The following is a 24,310-nucleotide window of genomic DNA, read 5'->3' on the forward strand; positions in this document are numbered from 1 at the left end:
CCACGATTTTAGGGGAAAACCTAAAATATTTATTGAATATTTCATATTTGGGTCCAACCGGTCAGACCACAACCCGTTCGGTCCTTCATTTTTAAAACATTGAGTGGCACCTTGTTTAAAATCTTCAGAGGGACTAACCGAGTACATGAAAACCACTAATGTAAATATGAACTATTGGTTCCTAGAATCAAAAATATTTCCTTGATTTACTTTTAGTGATATATTCATTTATTATTTGTAAGCGTACAGGTAACAAATATAGTTTGGTGGTAAATCCCTTGATCCCTTGATCTTAATCAATAAATTATTATGTGAAAATTGACTTAATTTAAAGAGAATTAAACACTTGAACCACCAAATCATATTCAAGAAACTACAAAGTAAGTTTTAGACTTAACAATCATGTGTTCCATTACTGATGATGAAGATGAAGATGAAGGTAACCTCCATTCCATTATTGATTCTATTTAGGATGAAGAGCCTCTTCATCATCAGACATTACCTTACGTGGTTTGCTCTTCTTTTGCTGATATTTTGCGTACGAATACCAGAGACCACCAGCAGTGTTGATGACTAAACCACTCACATTAAGGGCATGTACTTGCACTCCACCAAGCATGATAAATCCAAGGGTCTGAAATCCACAGAGAACACCAAAGCTTCTATTTATTTTTTGATTGGTTTTATTACGGCAAAAGAGGCTTTTTTTTTTTTAAATTAAATGGAACTCACCGTGGACCCTACTCCCTTGAGAACTCCCACAATGGTTGTAGTGAGAGCAGAGTTGACTATGGTGCACAAGAACATTGTGAAGTTGAGAACAATGCCCATCACCAATGAAAGAATAAGAATCACTAGAAATGTCAAAGAACTAGCCTGTCTTGGGAAGAAAAACATGTTAAATGTTAGTAACAGTAGCAGAATCCTGTTGCTAAATGTAATATATTATAATATTAAAAGTGCAACTTGGTTCGTTTCCACAGAAAATTGGAACCGAACCAACATAGGTTGGTTCCACTAGATTAGAACCAGAACCGAACCAAACCAAACCGAATTCAGTTCGATTCTGTAGGTTGCCAATATCCTATAAAATTGCATGGAAGCAATATATTTTTAATGAAAAAATAATAATAATAATAATGAAATTTCATAATTCATATAACAAGTCAGTAATCTCTTCATTAAAAAATGTCATCAATCTATCCTTAAAAATTTCATTAATTTATGTCCTAACTCCTAAACTAATTCATAATAAATCAATATAAATACATATACATTTATGTTATATAGAGGTTCATTTCTCGGTTTGGTTCGGTACTATACAAGCCTTGAACCGAGAACTGAACTAAATTGATCAGTTCTCCATTTTCTTAACCCAGAACCAAACCACAACTTGTTCCAAACCGAACCAAATCAACCCAAAGCTATCAGTTTGCTTTGGTTCTCGATTTGAACCGGCCCAAATTGCACCCCTAATTAAAAGGAGAAGTGGTCAAGGTGACCACTGACCCTAAAATTGAATGATCTAAGAACAATGCTATTCAGATATCTTCAAGCTTGCGACGTCACTAGAGGAAAGGATTATATTTGTGTAGATTGAAGGCACTAAAAGAACAAGGATCCGTTGTTTCCTATACAAACATTTAAAACAAGACACAAGGAAAAAATAAAGAACGTTTGTAGCATTCAACAGAAACAAGAAATTATAAAAGATAAAAATAAAAATAAAAAACACAAACTGATTATTAATCAAATCATTCAACAAAAACTACTGGCAAGCAAGAAAAAAATGGAGGCAAACATTAGTAGCACATTCCAGATGCATATAGAAAGACAGATTTTATCTGAATGTCAAAGAAGGGTAAAATAACTTCATTGAAGTAACAACAGTCTGACCTTATCAAATAACAATGATAAAGAATTCGGGAATTCCCCTGTGATAATGATAATCAGTAGTAGAAATGGAAGTGATAAAATACTGTTGTAAAACATCAGTTCAATTGATGAAAGCCCATCCTCTGCACCAGACTTCTCCACCAATACCAGGTACATGGTCTACACATAATCAAGCTTATTTATTAGAACTTTCAACAAAAATAAAAAATAAAAAATTCAAAGTTACATTGATATAAGAATAAGATGCAGTTAGAATACATAATATAAACATTTTCACAGCTCAGCATATTTAAATGCATACATGAACCATTATAATATAAAAAACTAACCTGGAAAAAAACAGAAATGAGTGCCATGCTGTATCCAAAGAGATCAAAGGAAAAATCACCCAATGCTGCGATAATGACCCCAAAAGCAGTAAATATAACCGAAAGAGATACCTGATAAACAAGGAGATATAAGAACTTTCCGATTAAAAGCAATATTCTGTGGAGATGATTTGTTCAAGGAGTGGATGATATTTCTTGCATGAATTATTCCAAGACTTAGACAAAATATTGGACTTCGACAGTGACGATTCCTTTCTTAACAGAAAATCTCAATCAAAAGGACTCTAAAATACATTGCAGAAAGTTAAAAACACACAGTAGCACCAGTGCAAGCAAGAATTGGATAGCAGAAAGCTTGTGTTCCTTCCCTTAATCTTACTAAACCTTCCAATACAATACTGTTGAGTGTATATTTTTCTCCACTCTCGAGTTTGTCATACCCTAGTTATGCCCCGCAACCCTCTTATATTCATAGTTCTCCTCCTCTCAAACAGATCGATCTTTTGGAGTAGTTGGTTAGTTAACATGGTATCAGAGTGCTAAGTTCGTATGGGTCACGAGTTCGATTATTTCCACCCTTATGGGTGAATGGGAGAGTTGAGTGTATATTTACCTCCACTCTCTGGTGTGTCATAACTCAGTTAAGCCTTGTGACCCTCTTATGTTCATAGTTCTCCCCCTCTCTAAAAGATCAGTCTTTTTGAATAGTTGGTTGGTTAAGATGGTATCAGAGCGCTAGGTTCATATAGGTCATGGGTTCGATTCTTTCCACCCCTATGGGTGAGGGGGTGTCGAGTGTATATTTTCCTCCACTCTCGGGTGTGTCATAACCCAGTTAATCCCCGTGACCCTCTCATCTTCATTGTTCTCCCCCTCTCCAACAGATCGATCGTTTGGAGTAGTTGGTTGGTTAACAGATACACATTAAAAGAAATCCCCCTACAGTTTCATATTGTCGACTCAAGTAAACCAATGACATGATGTCATATCTCCATTTAAGCACCATAACAATGATTAATATTTTAACTACATACAAATAATACTAACATATCATTTACATGAAGCAAAGACCATATGTAGAAACATCCCAATATGGATGAATATATAAAGTTATCTTCCAAGTTTGAACAACTTTGCCTCATAACATCATGTTATGTTACCTGTGTCGAAGGCTTCCCCTTTCCAGAGAAAAATCCAGCAACCAAGACTGCAAGTGGTGTAAGTCTTTTCAATGCAATGTACATAGGAATATTAACCCCTTTCAAACTGGCTAAAGCAAATGCCACATTTGCATTGTAAAACAGTGACACAGGGAATAGTTTCTTCGCAGTTGCCATGTTTACTTCTTTGGCTTTTGTGTACCCCATTACTCGTCCAAAGTGTATGAGCAATGATGTTGCCAATTGCTAAGACAATTTACATAAAATAAATAACATTCAAATCAACAGTCAAGAAATTAGGTATGAATCATTAAACAATCAAATGCTCAAAACTTTTCGGACTAATACCTGTAGAGCAAGGAGAGTCATTGAGTTTCCATACTGCATGAGGATTGCCTTATTGATAAAAACCATGGCCATGGAAGCAATCCCATAGGATAAGGCAGAAAACAAACTACAGTCAACACATGTCCACATAGAGTTAGACCAGACCTTAGAGAACAATAATGCTTTTTGGTAAATTCAAATATACTTCCTTCTTAACTTAATCTACCAATAACAAAGTTTTGAAGTAGGACCAAGAGCTATAGAACATAATGAGGAAAAAGCGAAAGCCAAGAGAACAATGAAATGATATATGATAGACACGAGAATCATCACCCTTGATGGAAGACCTTACCATCAACACCATACTGACTGTCTCTTTGATGGGACAGCCCAAAAGTCAGCTTACCTACATGCTTCTCACTACTCATTTGTGAACTTATATTCTCTTTTTTTTTTCCTCTCTTTCTTGTCCGAGTATTAGATCTAAATCAGAATGTTAAATGCACCCAACCTAATAGTGAACCTTACTACCAATGGCACATGTGGTGGCTAACCATCTAATTAATTAAGATCACCCACTCTGGTACACTTCTACAATGTAACAGACCAATGCATAAGACTTTCTCATGAACAGAAGCCTCAACTTCATTTTTTTTTTTTTAACTTTAAATCAAAATTATCATCAAAACCTTATCCCAATTCTTAAATATTAGGGATCAGCCGAACAATCTTGTCCCTACAATGAATTGTCAAAAGTCATGTATTTTTTTTTTTTTGATGGGTAAGTAGGACTTGAACCCACGACCTCAAAGTTGCTTTGCAATGTGTCAAACCAATTGAGCTATGGGTCTAAGCCCTAAAGTCATGTATTTTGTTAATTCAAGTGTCCTCAGAACTGACCCGAATACCTCAATCCACGTCATCCTCTCTCTCTTTAAGACCCTTTAAACTACAAGTTCTCTTTCAACAATGTTCTCACCGATCTCTGTTGGACATGACCAAATCATCTCAATCACTTTTTCTTAATCTACAGTATATCTGCCAAGTTGGTTGAATTTTAAGTGTTGCTTTCTTCTGAAGGTGACTCACCAATTGAATGATCAGGACCTAATAGTTCATTGCTCTGTGTGTACAGAATAAAAAATCCATCACATGCTACATGCTTAAACTCAGTATGCAGCGTGAAAGCAAAGCAATTCATTGCTTAAACTCATAAAAATTAAGACAAAGGTTCAATAAATCATGTAAATTCAAAACAGATGCATTACATGTCAAACTCCAAAGTCCAAACTACTGAAATGTCATCAAGTTTGTAATCAATGAGATAAAACATCCTTTTCTAGAAATTTTACTGCTATTCGAAGGAAAGAGTAAAACCTCTTAAGTGGACTCGTTTCGGTAACACTGCTACCTTCCATTGTGATCAAGAATTCTCAATTTAAAAAGAAAAATCTCTCTCCCAAATTATCTCCCAACTCAAGCCTTAATCAATCTCCAAAATTACATCATCTAATACTCGAAACGATCTTGCAATCACACAGAATTTAAACAAGAAAATCTGCCAAAAAAAGGAAAAAAGAACCTCAATCGTATTTAAATCCATAAACAAACTAATTGGAAATCAATTGATGACCAATTACCTGATAGAGATACAACTACATCGATCAATTGAATGTACGTAGATGAATTAGGATTTTTCCCAAACTACATCAACCGATACACGAAACGCTCGCGCAGATTTCAAACTAGAAATTCTGGAAAAAAAAATAAGAAAAAAGAATCTCAGTCGTATTTGAATCTATAAAACATAATTAAAAAAAAAAATTAATTGATCTATTACCTAATAAAGACACAGTTACATCGCTCGATTATATCTGAGTGAGGAATTCGGGTTTTCTTGGATCGATGGAGAAAAGTTGGAGATCTCTTTTTTTTTTTTGGTTGTCGAACTTGAAACCCTAGAAAAGAGTGAGACTCGGTGGCTGGGGCTGGGGCTGGGGTTGAGGTAGACTGTTGAGTTTGGATAGAAGTTAAAAAATGAGAGTGAGAAAGAGAGGTGGAAGATAGTTTTCCATGCAAAGGTCATCATCGCATTCACATGTGAATGCGCCATTTGTTGCCAAAGTTCCGAACAAGGTTGTTCTCAATTCTTCCTTGAAAGATATTTTACATATGTAGAAGTAAAAAAAATGAAATGTTTCCATCAAACGACGTTTGAAGTAAAGAATCGTACGTACAGTTGAGATAGGAGAATATTCCTAGAGATACTTATATTCTGCGTATCTCTATGAATATGTGATAAGTAAGTCTCTACTGAATTTGTCTATTTTTACTCCAAATTGTCAAACGACAAAAGTTAATTTGAGTTTATTGTACACATAGTAACAAAGTTACGATTCGGCAATTATTCGGGGAAGGTTTAATTCGGTTAATTCATATAAATTCAAGAAAATTTGATACAAAATTTTGAAAATTATACCAGACATTTTATTGACTTTCTTACCAAAATTTATCATCTTCATTCTCACTCTAAATCCTATCTTCTTCTTGACATTTGAATGTCGAAAAAACTAAAATTTGAGGGGTAAAGGATAAAAATGTTACAATATTTCATAATTAATTGAGGGATTGTCAATTAATTCATTAATTAATTGAATTAATCGACAACCCCCAATTCAAAGAATTTTATAAATATTTTGAAAAATTCAAAGAATTTTGTGACTATGATTGTATGAGGGTGTTTTAGATATGCTCCTCCACGTTTTGAAGAATATTTAAGACACCCATCTTGTTTTTAAAAAAGATATTTCTTGATTTTTGTGTTGAGTACGACAACCTTTAAAAGAAATATGATCTCACGGACTTTAATGCGTGTTAGAATCTCACGATGATTGAAAATATGTATCCACATCACCGTTTATAAAAATAAAAAAACATGTCCACATCCATGATACCCTTAATCATAATGAGTTACTAGTGTCATGATGATTTTGAGGGAATCTTTATTAAAAATTATAAAAAACGTACCATCATTATTGACTCATTTCTTTTTAATCATGCCCTTTTACCACTTGGACGGCCTTAAATCTTTCAACCTTACCATATAATATTTATTCGTTTCGAAACTCCACATAACCCTACTAACATCCAACTTTATTATTTATTTCTCTCTACTCACCGACAAATTTTATTTTATGTTTTTAGGTATGCTCTCTAATAATTTTTCTTATGTACATTTTCATGATAGTATAAAAGAGAGTTGGGTTCCAGTGACTCATGAGAACATATGATCCCAACCGTTTAGTCAGAAAATCTAACAATTGAGATTTATGTGTATCTTGATAATACATATCTTTGGAATACTTATCACGAGAATATATGATAAAAATACGATTTTATATTTAAATGATTGGGATCATATATTTTTTCATGAGTCAAGGAAAGTTGATCACGTATGATTGGATGAAAGATCAGAGAATTGAAACTTGCCTAAAATCTTGATGAATAATCAGAATGGAATCTCAAATCTTTGAGATAAGGATTATGGACAATTAGAGGAGAGGATCAACAAGGGCTGAGTTCTATTGGGGAACAACAATGATGCCATTTATAATACTTTTCTTTGCCCTTTTGCTTTCTTCTTTTATCTCAATTGTACTCGATTTTCTTATTAACTTCAAGAAATCAAATGATGCAGGATACTTTTAAATTTACTTATCTTATTTCAGATGTACGTTTGATGCGAACATCACACGTGTGATGTTTCCTAACATTATTTGAGGATGAGAATGCTCTTTGGACTTTTCTAACATCAAACCACGTGTGATGTTTGCATCAAACGTGCATATGAAATGAGAGTAGTAGATTAAAAGTAGAGTTGTGATGAAGGCGCGCGGTTTTGGGAAATCATAGATCTTTTCCACCGGGATGCACGAGAAAAAGATGTGTGATTCTTTGCTTTTGCCACATCAGCCACCTACTCAACCACTTACATTTATCATTAAGAATAATATTCCCCAATTAAGCGTCTTTTGATAATATAACTTGCCAAGTGGCATACTCAAATAACTCTATGTCGTGACAAGTTTGGATATTGTTGATCTGAATATCTTGGGATACATGATTGCACTCCCTCATAAAAATGTATCACAAGAGAATTATGTATCTCGAGACATACAAATTTACAATTCCCGAACTTATTCATGTCATGGAGTCACTTGAGGACGAGTCATATTATCAAGACTCTAAAATTAAATAAGTCGGTTTTTACTCACAAGAATTTTGCCCTCAGTGCTCATAGACTCCTAATGCTCGCCACCTCAAGTAAACAAAGGTAATTTTGTAACTAATAAAAGTACTTTTGTAAATTAGAAATGCCATCCAATACACCTGGATACATGTGCTTGGTGGATCTTAGATTTTAGTGAGCAAATTTTTTTATTTTTTATTTTTTTCAATTGAACATGGTTTAAAATCTCATCTTGAGAAAAAGTGGAAAAAGAGATAATTTATTAACCTTGAGAAATTGTTGATATTAGGTTTAGCCCCAAAAAAATATCTTCCCATTTTTTTTTTACGATTTAACCAAGATTTTTTATTTGATAATCGGGTGTCCCTGTAGCAAGCATATTGGGGCCGTATTTGGGCTTTGCCCAGTTTATAAACCATGGTCTTGTCCAAAAACTAGTCCTAGGGCAGTACAACACTTACACCAATAGTGAGGGTGTGCCCTCGCGAGTGACCCTTTAGGAATAAATGCTCGTTCTTGTTTTGTTTTGTTTTTTTTTCTTAAACCCTTCAAAACTAAAATGAATAAAATTAAATTTTCACAATTACTTTAGAAAAAAAGGACATTGACTTTTCGTCAAGAGTAAACCTTATTTTGCACTTTTCAGGGGGTAAGCCTAATATCGTTAATTTCTCAGGGTGGTTTTATTAAAGGATAATGATTTTCTGACACCCCTAACGTGGCATGTGCTAGAACTAAAGATTCTTTTCTCGGTAAACACAACTGCACATATTTATGAGGATGTACAGTAGTGTATTTAGATGGGAAAAAAAATCTATGATTCTAGCCCATGCCATGTCAAGGGACATATGTCAAAGGGGGCGTCAAAAAATCACGACTCTTTATTCAATTACCACCCCCCCCCCCCCCCCCCCTCCCCCCATCCACGCCTCAAAAAAAAAAAAAAAAACTTGGATAGGATGTCTAATAGTCAAATGTCGCCCAGCCCAGTCAGGAGAACGTTGGACTAGAGACTAGGCCCAAGATATTTTTGGAGATGGCCAAACGAGGCCCGTTTATTAAGAGAAATGAGCTCAGATTAGTATGTAACCCATCTAGTAGGCCCAAGTTTAAATGCTAAATGACTATTCAATTTACAATTACTGATGTATGTTGAAAATGTAATGGATACAAGGGTAAATATATATATATACACTAGAGGAAAATAGCTCTTTTTTGAGGAAATTAATCAAACAGCTATGTATTTTGCAAAATCTAATGATCCAACCATGTACTTTATATTTATGATTACGGTAGGGCATAAAATGGGTCGGACTTGACCCAAAACCAAATGATCTAAAATCCAATTTAATGGGTTTAGATATTTAATATCCCGTGACCTGACTCAGATCCGAATTCATCCTTAAATCTATCCCATCCATATATATATATATATTAATTTGGAAACTATATTTTTAAAATTTTCTAAATGTCTTTTTCTACTTAATTTTCTAGTCAATTTTGCCTTTGCTTGGGCTTGCCTTTTGATAATTTTTAAAAGGCCTGGCCCAGTTATACAAATCAAATTCAGGCCTATAGGGCCTGCATTTACATCCTTATTAGAAAAGGGAAATGTTCAGCAGCAAACATTTTGACAAACATTTTTCAAAACATGGGTTATAGGTTTTGGAATGGACTGATTTTTGGTGAGGATGATCTCTACGGTGAGGAGATCATCCTCACCAAAAATCAGCCCACTCCAAAACTTCTAACCCCATAAAAAATGGTTTACAAAAAATGGACGGTCCAAGATTTTTCAACTTGTAAACTGGGGCTTTAAGTTTTGGAATGGGCTGATTTTTGGTGAGGATGATCTCCTCATCGTAGAGATCATCCTCACCAAAAATCAGCCCATCCCAAGACCTCTAACCCATGTTTTGAAAAATGTTTTGCCAAAATGTTTGTTGCTGAACGGGACCCATTAGAAAATTCTCTCAAGTCGCACAATCCTTTTGAGAAATCAAGTAGGAAGATTGTTGTGGGCCTTGTACTTTTATGTCTAAACATCGGATTCAATCATAGTTTGAAGTTTCAGTGGGCCTTGGTACTGTAAATCCAGACCCATCCCAATTGTTAATGGGGTATGAAAGATGGCCTTTGACTTCGGATCCAAAAACATAGATCTGAAGCCTACGAAATGGGTTGGAACTGTTGGATGATGAGCTATTGTAGCATCCACTTCTCTCATTAGCCACTAGGAGGTCCATGTATATTTTAGTGGTGTAAATCATCACAAATTGGATGGCCTAGTATTAAACAGGCTAAGTTCTGGGCCATGACCTAGGGATCATTTATGCCATAGCCCATTAGTGATTTGGGCCTACTCAATCTCAGCTTTCGATGGTCAAAGAAACCTTGTAAGGGCATTGCATGCTATCTTGTTAGTCTCAATAAATTTACATCATGTTTATAAGGATTGTTTGGGCTAAGTCGTTCTATTACCACCCAATAGGACTTCCAATGGGCTGGACCAAAAATGGCCTGATGCTATTGGGCCATAAAAAACTTGCTCAAGCTGCTCTGCAAGTAATTGGGCCTATTTATGGGCAGGACCCAATTTTAAACACAGTTCTCTTTTATATATGGGTCAGGTTCAAGGGCCATATGAGAAAACATATGTAAAAACTTTCGTTTTTAATAAAATTTTAAAATATGAGTTAGAAATTTTGGATTGAGCTGATTTTTTGTGAGGATGATCTCTATGATGGGAAGATCATCCAAAAAAAAAAAAATCAGCCCAATCTGAAACTTCTAACCCCATTAAAAGTGGTTTAGAATGTGGACCGTCGATTTTTTACCAATTTTTATCACTAATTTGTAAATCACTTTTGATGGATTTAGAAGTTTCTGATTGAGCTGATTTTTTGTGAGGATGATCTTTTCATCCTAGTGACCATCCTTGCAAAAAATCAGCTCAATCCAAAACCTCTAACTCTTATTTTGAAAAACGAAAGTTTTTTCATATGTTTTCTCATATGGCCCTTGAACCGCCCCCTTTATATATATTGTAAATAAGTTATCATATGTTGTCAGGCTGAGAACCTATGGGGCCTAGCTCCAAATCCAATCCAAGCTGGGTCCAAACCTGGCCCATTATAGCCCTAATATCTTGTAAATTAAATTATAATAGGTTATAATATATAGCCAAGCCTCTAAGGGCATAGCTTCGAAACCTAATCCAGGCTGGGTCCAAACCTGGACCATTAACAGCTTACTGCCCAACCTGTTAAGATTGTGGATCACAAAAATAATCCAAGCCCAACCAGGAGGCCCAAAGACGAACACAAAGATGGGTCCAAGATGCTTTAGGTCTTAAAATCCAATTGTCTAGCTTGGGCCATCCTTGATAAACTAACATATTGAGAGGAAATTTTGTTAGGAGATTATAATCTACTTTTGAATGACAGTATCAGATTATTGAAACTGAAATTCATAATTTTGTTTGACAAATCTTTTTTATTATTATTATTATTATAAATTGACTTAAGAACTTTGTGTAAAATTAACACATACCAAAATCGTAAAAACCGATTTCATTTCTAATCTTAATTAATTTCTGATTCTAATTATGAGAGACTTATTTTTTTTTAATAATCTGATCGAAATATGACATCGGATTCTAGATCAGATCAAGGAGAAGAATCCGGTTCTAAAATCCAAAGCAAATGTCACTAAGATACTCGAAGCACCACAAAACCACGAAACGATTCTATCTGATGAGGAAGCATCATAATAAATTAGAAATTAAAATTATTTTCTGACTAAAAGGAAAAGCAAGAGTGATATCATAGTATAAAATTCCCACAACTGGGTTTGAGAATCCAACCTCAAAAGAATTGTTTTAGGGTACTCTTAACCTCTCAACCCATTAATACATGAACTTTTAATATTATTTTCAGAAACACGATTAACATTAGAGCTCTCAATTAATTAGATCATTTCCAAAATCCGATCCCTTCTGGATTGAGAATTTGGGTTTTCGATAAGAATTTTATTTGATAATCTTTACGAGTTTCTTGAGTAACCTTGTTTTAATCCAATGGGTCCAATCCCATAAAATGTAAGAAATTATATAAATTATACTATAAACTTTCTGTTAATGTATTATGTTTATTTAATTTTACATATAAATAATTAAATTAGATTAGATTTGGATCATAATAATATGAAGAACATTCAAACCCAATGAAGATTAAAAATAAAAATCAAAATAAAAAAATTGTTGGAAAGATGGAGCAGGTAAGCATGTGATGGTGTGCTAAAAGCCTGCAAATCTTCAAAAAGATGAGCAATAAAGTTTTTTTCCTTTTTTCTTTGTCATTTAGTACTTCTTTCTCATTAATCTAATATTTTTCTCTATCTCTAACATTCCACCAATATCTTGTAAAGAAAAGAATTGAAATATAATATAAAATATAAAATAAAAATATGAATAGATGAAGGAGTTGTCGGTCTACACTCTTTTAACTTCTTTTGTTTAGAATCTCTATATCTAAATCTTACCTTTTTGGAGATATTAAAAAAAAGGTGACGTACTTTTTCTAAATAATTAACTTTTTTTAATTTTAATTTTAATGGATTAGGTGAAAAGCAACCCAAATTGGGTCAGCAGTTCTGTTTCTTCGCTTTCAAAATAGACTTGGGGGGACCCACATAATTTATTTACAATTTTTTTTTATTCCAGTAAGGTTCATTGACCGAGTATTTTGCAAAAATTACTGAAGACTAAGAGTAATATTTTTCTAAATTTAATCTCATTTACAAATTTTTTTTTATTAAAACCTTTAATGGACAGTATGGTTACATTTTCTATTTACTTATTTATCCTTTATGTGAACCTATATTCATTTCAAGGGTATAAAGGTAAATTCATCAAATTATCTATTCAACAGTTGTACATAAGACAGCCATTATAATAAAAGAAAATAATTATAAAATTAAAGCATATAACTTTTTTTCTTAAATAATAAAAAAATATGACTAGTTGACATTGGTGTTTTAGTAATTTATGGCATGGGCCATGGGGTGTTTCCATTATGAAGGTCAATTTTTAATGAAAAAAAAAAAAACAAAAACCAAGCTAAGTTTTCCTAGGCCTTTAGCAATTGGTTGGATTAAAAATACGCATAGTGACATTCTCCCCATTTAACAAATCTTAAAAAATAATTATATGTATGCAGAGTAGAACATTCTTTATATATATATATATATATGTGGGTTAGAAGTTTTGGAATCGATTGATTTTTTGGGAGGATGATCTCCTTACAAAAAAATCAGTCAATTTTAAAATTTCTAATCCCAACCCCAGTTTAGAAGTTGAAGAATCTTGAATCGTTAATTATTTATAAATTAAAAATCAGTCCATTCTGAAATTTCTAATCTCATAAAAAATGATTTATAAATAATCAACGGTTTATGATTCTTCAACTTGTAAATTGGGGTTAGAAGTTCTAGAATAAACTGATTTTTGTGGGGATTATCTCTTCATCATGTTGATCATCTTAAAAAAAAATCAACTCCTTTCGAAACTTCTAGTTTGTATAGTGAAATATGTTTGGCTCTTTTTAGGGTTTCCGAACACTTCTCTATTTGTGTGTTTATATATGGGCCGGATTCCAAGGACTCATCAGAGAACACATGGTCCTGGTCATGTAAGCACAAAATCCAATGATTGAGATTTATGTGTATGTTGGAAACACGCATCTCAAATATACTTATCTCGAGGTTAAATCACAACCATTAGATTTTAAGTTTAAATGGTTAGAATCATGTGTTTTTTCCATGAGTCAATTGATCTTAATCATATATATATATATATAATAGGAAGTAATTCTAATTAACAATATAAACCAAGCCAGTAGTTGTTCAATGATCACTAATACGAAAAAGGAGCAAAACGTTTGAAGATGTGATGAGAAGAGTAATGCAACTAGGGTTCGAGAGTTTTAGACCTTATGCATAAAGTTCCAATACATTTGTCCACAATGGAATACCCATCTTTATAATTCTAGACCCTCACAATATCTCAATTGGTAGCGCACAACCCTTATACAAGACAATGTTATTGGCCGAATTCCACAAATACCATCGCATTGGTCGAGAGCAGCCATCCATTAAGAGTGGCCACATGTTGTTGCCACCTACCGATCACATGGGAAGTCTACCAATCAAATGGCGCTCCCACCAAACAAGGGACATCTGGTAAAATTTCTTCGTGGCGTTCAGACCTAAGTCCTTTTGATTCCTTTTTAAGGATGATGGGTTTCCGAGAGTTTTTCGTATATTATCTATATGTGTTTGGCAAAGGTTGGGAAATGTCACCATAAGAAAGAATATCTGGTAAGCATTAATGAGTGATTGTGGTGCCATTAGGTATTTGATTTGTTTTTATTGACATTTTATCATGCCACTACAATTTTGGGGTCCCATGGTCCTCATGTACCTTGGACACATTAACATGTTTTTCTCCTTTACTATAATACCAATCCATTAATGTGATCATGTTGCCATAAATACTTGGATCCCCACACCATGTTCTTCTTCTTTTTTTTTTCTTTTTTTTTTTTTGAAGGTCAACAGGGTTAAGGCAGACCCAAACTAGCTACACACGCGGGAAGAGCACACCTCTTGCATATTTCTACTCTCTTACATTAATGTCAAACAATTAATTTGACTTGTTGGAGGTGTAAGACGCGTTATTGATTTGCCAAGCTTTTGAGTAAGCATGAAAAACTCATTGGAATCGATCCAAAGTACAAACTGTTTGGGAGTATTGAGAAGCCATTATGACATGGGAGGTCAAAAACCATTAATTTGAAGGATTTTCACGTTGTGTAATGGATCATATTAGACCTAGAATTCGATTTGTTCCAATTCAATTACTTTGGTCCGAATCAAGGATTTAAGTTTAATAGGGAACCGATCAGATAAGAATCTAATTTAATAACTTATTAGAATGTTTTGAATCAATCAAGTTACAATCTGTCATAAATAATGTTTATTTATATTTTATGTTGTATTTACATATAATGTACATTTCTATCAAGTTAAATTGGATTATGAAAGATTGAAAATATTGATTTTTCTTTTGAGTCGTGATAATCTGACACTCCCCATCATAGTACCATAGATCATTTGCCTCGGGATACACAAAAAAGATAATGATTCTATGTATCCCAAGGCAAATGATCTACGGTTCTCTGATGGGGCATAAAAAAATCATTAGTCTTTTTATTTATTTATCGGATCCACCATTTAAAGAAAACTATTGAGCCATGAACTTGTTGACTTGACCCCAACCCCCATTCAAATAAAACCATGATGACATGAAGAATCTAGGGTTGAAAAGCAAACGTGTGGACCCAATATTTAGTGACCCCAATCAAGTAAAACCATGTATGTTGACATAGAAAAGAAGACATTAGGGTTGAAACGCAAACGTGTGGATCCAATGTTTTTGTGTATAGTATTGGTTGGTTTTCACAATCAAAATCAAATAATTGATCTTTTGATGCCCTCTTTTCACACCTCAATTAAAAATAAAGAAATAAATATATGATTGAGAATAATTAAACATTGGGGTGCCAATAGAATCTATGTTTTATTTTTTATTAGATTTTAATTTTTTGATTTTAAGATTTTATATGAGCCTAATAATAATTGTAAACAACTATTGAAATTGTTTGAACAAGTGTTATAATGTTTTCTATCGTTCACATAATAATTTGAGCCAAACCTTATTAATGATTGGATAGTGTGTTTTAATTTATAATTAGGGTGTGAGAAATAATTTAAGAAATTGGTGTATAATAAGTAAAAGTCAGGGTGCTAATAACAGGTAAATTTTTTGATAAAAATTCAGGTATCCATCAGTACCTGTAATTTACTCCCCAAACAATCACAATTTCATTGAAATAGTAAGTCTAATACAATTAATCAGTGAGAGGAACCTAGAGAAAGATTAAGTAGATATAAATTTGATATGGTCTATTATTTAAATTAGTAATTATGTACCTTAAAATCTTAGAGTAAAATTATTAAAATACTTTTATAAGTCGTGGTAATCTGATTTAGGCATATGGCATACTCAATCAACTTACCTGACATGACAAGCTTATAAAACTACACCTTTTCTCTCCTCGAGATATAAAACTACACTTTTTTGTCGGGAATCGTAGTTCTATATCCTGAGAAGAGCACATCTGTGGCTCCTGAGCCTGTCACGTCAAGTCAGTCGATTGAATTGCCACATGTCTAAGTTAGATTATCAAGACTTTACTTTTAGTTTAAAAGTTATTATTGGGCATCTATAATTAATTAATCTTTTCAAAGTCTTCATTTTTCATTATTATTATTATTTTCTTTATGTATAATAAATTTGAAAGGAAGCAACGTGTAGATTAATATCATAATCATTGAAAATTATTGTTTTAATAACGCATATATAAAATTGTTTGTCGTCTCAATTAAGTCAAGAGTCGTGATAATCTAACACTCTTTTTTTGTAGTCTCCTTTCATCAAATTGTACAAAATCATAAATGTTTGTCCTTGAGTATCTCGAAGCAACAATTATACGGTTCAAAGACAAACATTTATGATCTTGTACAATTATGTGAAAGGACGAAAAATATAAAAAAACGTCAAATTATCATGATTTTCAAGTCAATTCAAGACCAAGCTTCCATGAATGTGATGTTAATTACATGAATAATGATAAAGGCACACGGTTGACGTGGCCAGGTTACAGAATCGTAGATCTTTTTCTATGTATCTCGAAGAAAAAAATCTATGATTCTGTGCTCTTGTCACGTCAGTCTTAGTCAAAAAATTGTGTGCATGCATCACGACTCTAAATTACATTTGATTATATATTTTAAGACTCGAATTTAACCTCAAAAGAGTCCCTCCATTAGGGAGCATTACATTTTTTTATCTAAATTAAATATAATTTGAGTGAAAGAGAGAGATTGCTTTATGTAATTGTCTTGCTTTGAAGAAAGCTTTGAAGAAAAGGGAGTGAAAAAAGGCAAACGAAGAAATTAAAGATTCTCTTTGAAAAGGTGAAGTGGTGGAAAGTGAGGGTAGTTGAAATTTGTTTTTATTTAAAAAGGAAGTAATATCAATGATCCCATGTAGCTATCTTCTACGTAAGGTACATGTAAGTCTTAACGATAATTGTTTTTAAATCAATGAAAAATGAACACGTACCATCTATGGACAGCTTCTTAAGTGCAAAGCAGTGGATCACACCACTTTATTAAAGATCTAAAGGTGAGGGGTCACTTGGAAGAAAAAATAGCGCCACCAGCCTTTACTTTCTGCGTTCGGATTTCAGACCAGACAAGAAGACAACTGAAGCTTTTCGGAAGTAGTAGGGGAAGAGGTTTCTTAAATTACAAAACTAACCTTGTATTTTTTTGAAGAATTATTACATGTAATGAAAAAGAAAACATATAATAATTTTATTATTAGAGATTTACCCATACCTTGGTGTGGATCATACCATATTAATTTGTGGCATCCGGTTATAAAGGACAAAATTTTGAAGAAAAAAAAATTAATTAATTTTCACCGTTAAATTTCAGAGTTTGATAGTCATCTATTTTCAACACCTTCGATTAATTTCAAAAATATTTTTTTTATTATATAGAATATTTTTTTTTTGAATTTGAGTTTTTCTATGAAATCAGAAAGACTTTGGTGTTGAATTATCAAAGTAGGTCACGCTAACTTGATTTACAAAGTAAGATTTGTTGAGTATCGAATTTGATAAAGTAAGAAAGTTTTTATAATAAAATTGCAACAGATAGGTCGAACTGGTAAATCTCATTTTTATTATTAGGTCTCAAATTACAAAACTATTTATAGGGTTTGTATAAAAAAATAATAGAAAACAATATGGATTGAAAATAAATTTTATGAAATTTAATCTTAATCCAATCCGAACTCTATCCACATTTTCATAAGAAGATTATTTGATGTATTATTCTACATCTTATTATTATTCGATCTTATCTTTTAATAAATTCCTACAATCATATGATCCTTTGAATGTGTTAATATTAATTTTGATTTCATTTCTTGAATAGTTGATTTTGCCGAAAAAGATCCATCAATCTATTTGTGTTAGCAACTTGTATGTGAAGTCTATCTTGTAATTATAGTCTCTCAAGGACATTATGAAAAGTAGAGTTCACTAAATTAAATATGATTAGTGATGATTTTATTGATTGTAAAAAAAATTGAAAATAAAGAAAGAAAAAAAGTTCATGGAAGATAAATAGCAAAAGTTGTGGGAATGAGAGCAGGAGCATAGTACCCCTAATTATAGGATTAGAGCATGTAAATATTGGGAACAAAAACATAAATATTGTATTTAACCATCTCTTGATCTCAATTCTTATGTTTTGTCAAAAAGATGTTTTAATCACTAATATACATTTAGGGTTATGTTCGGCAGCTAACTATTTGACCAACACGTTTTCTCCTATATGTTAGAGGTTTCGAAATGAGTTGATTTTTGGTGAGGATGATATTATGTTGACCAAATAGTTAGTTGTCATACGAGACCCATGTATAAGGGGTTAGCATCTGTAGACTCATGAAAGTAAATTCATATATTCACACGCAATCTTAATCGTGCATATGTGAAATCTAATGATTGAGATTTATATTAAAGATCCATAAAATATTCTTGGGATATATCTATTATCCCAAGCATTAAATCTCACATATACATGATCAGGATTGTGTGTGAACATATGAGTTCACTTTTCACAAATCTACCAATCCTGACCCTATATATATATTCTAATTGAAACCGACAAGCTCAAAATTATACTCGAAAAAACTTAGAATATAATTTTTTTGGTCAAATAATTGTCTTAATCAATGGAAATCGATTGTCTTTAATATCATGCACGTAATTATGGGGCTAAATTATAATTTTAATAAGGAGGTAAGACATGTTATGCCCATTCACATTTTCTTTTTTTCTAATTTAATATCTTTGCTTGCTTACGTACCTACCCATTTTGATGGCAAAGTATGGGGCCTTAATTTTTAGTAAACCACACTATTATCTATCTCATCTATTTCAAGAGAAACTTAAAAATAAAAGACATTAAAAAAATAAGGAGTAGGGTCATAGCACGTGGTATGTATAGAAGAGACTTCTTAATGTTATTATAAGAATCGTGATAATCTAACTACCCCATATGACACACTCAATCGACTACTTTCCTGATGTGCTAAGTTCGGGAGCCATAAGATCTATAAACCTCGGGATACATATTTTTATGGGAAAATGCAGTTGTGTATCTCGAGACATAGGTCTATGGCTCCCAAACTTGTCACGTCAAGAGAGTCAATTAAGTATGCCACGTGGGGTAGTTAGATTATCACGACTCTTGTCTTAATCCTATTAGCATGCATGATTATCATGACACATCGTAAGAGTAAGATCTCTCTCTCTCTCTCTCCCAAATCATTAATGTACAAAATGGAAATAAAAGAGTGGATCATAAATCTCAAAGATACATGATATTGAATTGGACTACTTGGAATAACTTAATTAGAAGTTATAACCATGTTTGTCTTAAGAGGGATTCATGTGGGGATCATATAATTTTGAAGGTAACCATTTAGTTGACATGTTACAATCACCCTTCACTAGAGATATAACTGGATCGGACCTAGAACATTTCAAGGTCGATACATTTGCTATCACAACATATGCCGTATGCATCAATTACATTTACCATGTATAGTTCAGATTTTGGCCATTAAGTTGCAATGAGAACATGAAGGCTATTAGGTTTTTTCTTTTTTAAAGTTTTGATCGACAAGCCTATTTTTAATGAGTTCTGTAACTCGGTGTTGGCGGGATTTGGACCTAGGCCATTGGTATCATGACTCAAAGACTTTATCAACTAAGCTAACTCACACTAGCAATATGAACGAAAATAGTAGTGATATTTTCTCGTATTCTACAGATTAATGTAACGATTATATTTCTAGGATTATAATCTTTTTTCAAGAATATATATAGTAATTTTATCCATATCTCATCCATTGACTTAGGTGTCAACGTCAAATCATGTAAATTTTATGTATTTTGTATTATCTTTATTCTCTTTGTTACACCGTATTTGTTTCGTTTCTATAAAATAAAATAAAAATCATAAAATAATTTTACATTTGAAATTTTAATCATCTAAAAGGAAATTTGATATTGGACTATATATTTTATGATTGAAAGTTAGAGTGGGGGACATCATGTACTTTTCGGTTGCAACCTTGTAATAAGAATAAGAGTCGTGATAATCTGACTCCCCCCCTCTGACATACACCCCTATCATAGAACCGTAGATCATTTTCCTTAGGATATAAAAAAATATTTATGATTCTACAAATCACAAGGCAAATGATCTATAGCGGCATCTGTTAGAACATAGATCTTTTTCTTAGGATAGACAACTGTACATATTTATGGGTAGGGGTGGTAATGGGTCGAGTCGTGTCGTATTGAGGTAAGGGTATTATAAAAAGTTACCAAACCCAAACCAAGCTCATTTAATAATGTCAAAAACTTAAATCCAAACTCAACCCATTTATATATAGGTATGCCTGATCCAACTCATATATAACCTATTTGATAAAATTATAATCTTTATTATAATAAAAAAAAAGCTCTATTTCCACCACTAAAAATAAATATCATTATTAAAAATGGGTTGGGTTCCGTAAACACATAAAGCTGCTTTTGTAATAGGCTGATTTTTGGCAAAGATGATCTCCTCACCATAGAGATCATCCTCACAAAAAATTAGCCCATTCCTAACATTTTTGCCCATATAAGACAAAACATGTTGTAACTTTATGTGTATACGGATCCTAATCCATTAAAAATAAAGTCACACAACCATAAACTAAGTTCACTGGTGAAAAAGAACTTTCTTTTGAAAAAAATATTTCAAAGTAATAAAATTTTATCCTTTACAACCATGTGACATCTAAGCATGTTTTTAGATGTCATAAGGTGATTTGGTCTGAAAAAGTATTTTAAATTATTATTATTGGCAAAGTAAAGTGTATTTCATTATCACGTGAGAAATACTAGCCTTACTTAATAAGATCATAAATCTTACTAAGAGTCGTTTTGCCCACATGGATCGCCATATTAGGAAACAAACACTACATGCCTCTAGATTTCAATGAAAAAAGTATATTAAAAAAATATAAATATAAACAAATAAATCACTTAGTAAGGAAAGTATTTTTTTTATTTCTAAACTAAAAACTTAACTTAATTATTTGAAAAATATCTTAAAATCTCCTCTATATTTTATAGAATTAAAAAAAAAATGTATTATAAAAAAGTTCTAAAAAATTATAACAAAAAAATGGATAGTTTAAACAAATTCTAAAATAAGTGTTATATATTCCAAGCTATATTTTAATGATAGAATAATTAAACGTGTCAAAACGGGTTGATGCTCCTAACCCAAATCCAACCCATTTAATAATCGTGTTAGACAGCCTAGCATTATTATGATCCAAACCTAATTAGGATCGACTCAAACTCACTGATTTCGTGTCCTTTTTGAGTCGTGTTAAGTTTACCACCCCCTATTTATAGAGATATGTAATTGTGTATCCCGAGAAAAAAAATTTATGGTTCTAGTTCATTCCAAGTCAAGGAACGTATGAGGGTGTCAGAAAATCACGATTCTTTTAATAAAATTGAATCAATTATACAGAGTAATGACGAATGCAAGCGGTCTTGGTACACGGCTGACGTGGTAAGGGCATAGAATCGCACATCTTTTTTCTATGTATCCCGATGAAAACGATGTATGATTCTATGTCCTACCACGTCATTGGCGTACTCAACTGCTCACCGAGACACGACTCTATTATAAAATGATGTTTTAACCGTGAAAACGGTCCGTAACAATAAATTAACGATAATAATTCAAGAACATGGTTGAGAAATCTTCTCTTACTATCATATATATATAAACAAGAAGATTAAAATTTTATAAAATAAGAATAAAAAATGGTTGTAAAGGGAGAGCAGTTAGGCATGGGATGGTGCGCTAAAAGCCTGCAAATCTTCAAAAAGACGAACCATAAAGCATGTTTTGCTTTGTCATCTACTTCCTTCCTTTGTCTCTCCCTATCTCCTACTCCTACTCTCCTACCTCAAATATATATCATTTTAATATTACTCTCTCTCTCTATGGCCTTTTATTTTATTTTTTTATTAGAATCTCTGATCTCAACCTTACCTTTTTGGATATAATAAAAAAAAATACAATAATGTTTACTTGATTTACAAAACAAATATATTTTAATTTATTGTATAAAAAAATTTAGTGGATTAGGTGAAAGGCCACCACAAATGGGAGACTCCTTTAATTGTTTATTACAACCTTTCCTTTTAAGGATATTTTAAACGTATCCCTCCATTTTTTTTAATATTTGAGACACCCTTATGTTATCAAACTTATGATAAACCCCTAATCAATACATCAATCTTATTAAGATGAATAAAAATTCTTAACTTTTTCTCTGAAAAACTTTTTCTTTTCAACCTTCATTACTTATTATTTTTATTTTCAATCCAACTTCTTCCTTCTTACCTTAATCCCTTGTAGAAAACTCATGATTTTTTAACCAAATATATCAAAATATTTTACTTCTTCAAAAGTTCTTGGAGGTTTGAAGGTTGAAGATCAAAGAATAAAAAATCAGAAATTGTGCAAGCACTTTACTTATATCTGATTTCGAAAAAAAATTAATGGGCATGTCATTTTTCATTAGTTCATTAAACTAGACCAAAGTAATGGGGCATGTTATAATTTTTAAAATACAAAGGGGATCTCAAATATTCACTAAAAGGTTAAGGTGGTATCCCTAAATTACCAATCTATTTATTATGATTTATTAGTGTTTAAAATTTCTGTAAGATTTTCGAGGAAGCATTGGAGATGACAAGTGATCGGTTAAAAGAGGAACGTTCGTTACAATTTTTAAAAGATTGGGACCATTTTTGTCACTTAATGAACACTAGTGTTTTAACGGTAAAAATAAATAATAAAAATAGAGAGATGCTATTGGCACCTAAACTTTTACTTATTACAACCCAAAGAATAAGTAAAAGTTAGTGTTCAAATAGAAGCTCTCCCCTTTTTTTTCTCTAATTTTTGTTAGATTTCAATTTTTAGAGTTTAGGACATTATATGAATGTAATCATAATTGTAAATAACTATTGAAATTGTTAGAACAAGTGTTATAATGTTTTATTATAACAATAATTGGCTTTCATCCCAACTTATTTCTTGTGTGGATTTCGTTAGGGTTGACAATGGGTCAGGTGTGACCAACTCCATACCCGAATTAAGACACACATACATACCGTGCTTTTCACCTGAGGTCTAGGGTAGTAATTAAATCCAAATTTTTTACTTAAATAAATAGATGATCAAACCTAATTTTTATCCCTTCTAAGCAAATTTACCCCTTTTTTCACCTAGTGTACAAAAAGGTCAGGAGACTTAACCTAGGTGAATTAACCACCACCTTGGATGTTTCACCAATTTAAGTAAGTTATATAGAGAAATAAAGATAAATAAATATAGATAGAAACAGACACAGAGGACCACATTGGGTCTCATGCGTGAATTAGGTGAGAAATTAAGTTGGTCGACATGCTCATGCAACATGGATGCCATATCCTTTCTCTCTCTTCCATTATCAATCAATCTCATCAAGTTACAAAATTATGTTGGTAGTCTCATTAATTTCAAACCATTAATGTGATTTGATTGATGGGTAAGATCATTGACTTGTTGGTTTGTATGAAAAACTTGTGGAGACGTCTAAGCATTGGTCGTTGACTTGACCACAACCCAATTCAAGCCTAATTATATTTGACTAATGATACTTCTAGGTGTATCGATGAATTCGTGAGGACCCAATATATATTTAATAAATTTGGATCCATCCTAAGCTGATGACCCAATGGAATGAGCCAAGTGTACTGAAAAAAAAGGTAAAATTCAACATCTTAAAAGAGTCCAACTAACTTTGCTAAGATAATAAGGAAAAAGGCCTTACTTAATAACGAATCTTGACGTTACACATCTCAAGGTTTTTTTTTACAATGAATGAGATTTAATAATGCATTTTAACGATGAAAGAGGGGTCGACAAGTTCTATCTAATTAATCACACTTTTCTTTAATCTTTTTAAAAAATAAAATATTTAGATATTCAAACCTCTTAAAACATCCAAGCAATCCTCA

At 32.4% G+C, this 24,310-nt stretch overlaps 1 protein-coding gene across 2 annotated transcripts; it reads right to left on the reverse strand.

Moving 5' to 3' along the window:
* Positions 1-292: 292 nt before the first annotated feature.
* UTR7 (UDP-N-acetylglucosamine (UAA) transporter family) lies at positions 293-5,778 on the reverse strand. 2 transcript variants are annotated; one of them, XM_086456270.1, is made up of 9 exons: positions 5,553-5,777; positions 5,353-5,466; positions 5,090-5,270; positions 3,734-3,839; positions 3,386-3,631; positions 2,226-2,336; positions 1,897-2,055; positions 733-876; positions 293-634 (listed from the first exon to the last, which is right to left on the reverse strand). In XM_086456270.1, exons 3-9 carry the CDS (start codon positions 5,128-5,130, stop codon positions 464-466), a joined length of 978 nt encoding a protein of 325 aa, XP_086312396.1. In that variant the 5' UTR covers positions 5,131-5,270; positions 5,353-5,466; positions 5,553-5,777; the 3' UTR covers positions 293-463. The 2 variants fall into 2 exon arrangements, with proteins under 2 accessions (XP_086312396.1, XP_086312397.1); XM_086456271.1 differs by lacking the exon at positions 5,090-5,270 and having other exon boundaries at positions 5,553-5,778.
* Positions 5,779-24,310: the final 18,532 nt, after the last annotated feature.

The sequence above is a fragment of the Akebia trifoliata genome, chromosome 10 (assembly GCF_017979445.1).
Source record: "Akebia trifoliata isolate Shusen 1 chromosome 10, ASM1797944v1, whole genome shotgun sequence".
NCBI classification, from domain to species: Eukaryota; Viridiplantae; Streptophyta; class Magnoliopsida; order Ranunculales; family Lardizabalaceae; genus Akebia; species Akebia trifoliata.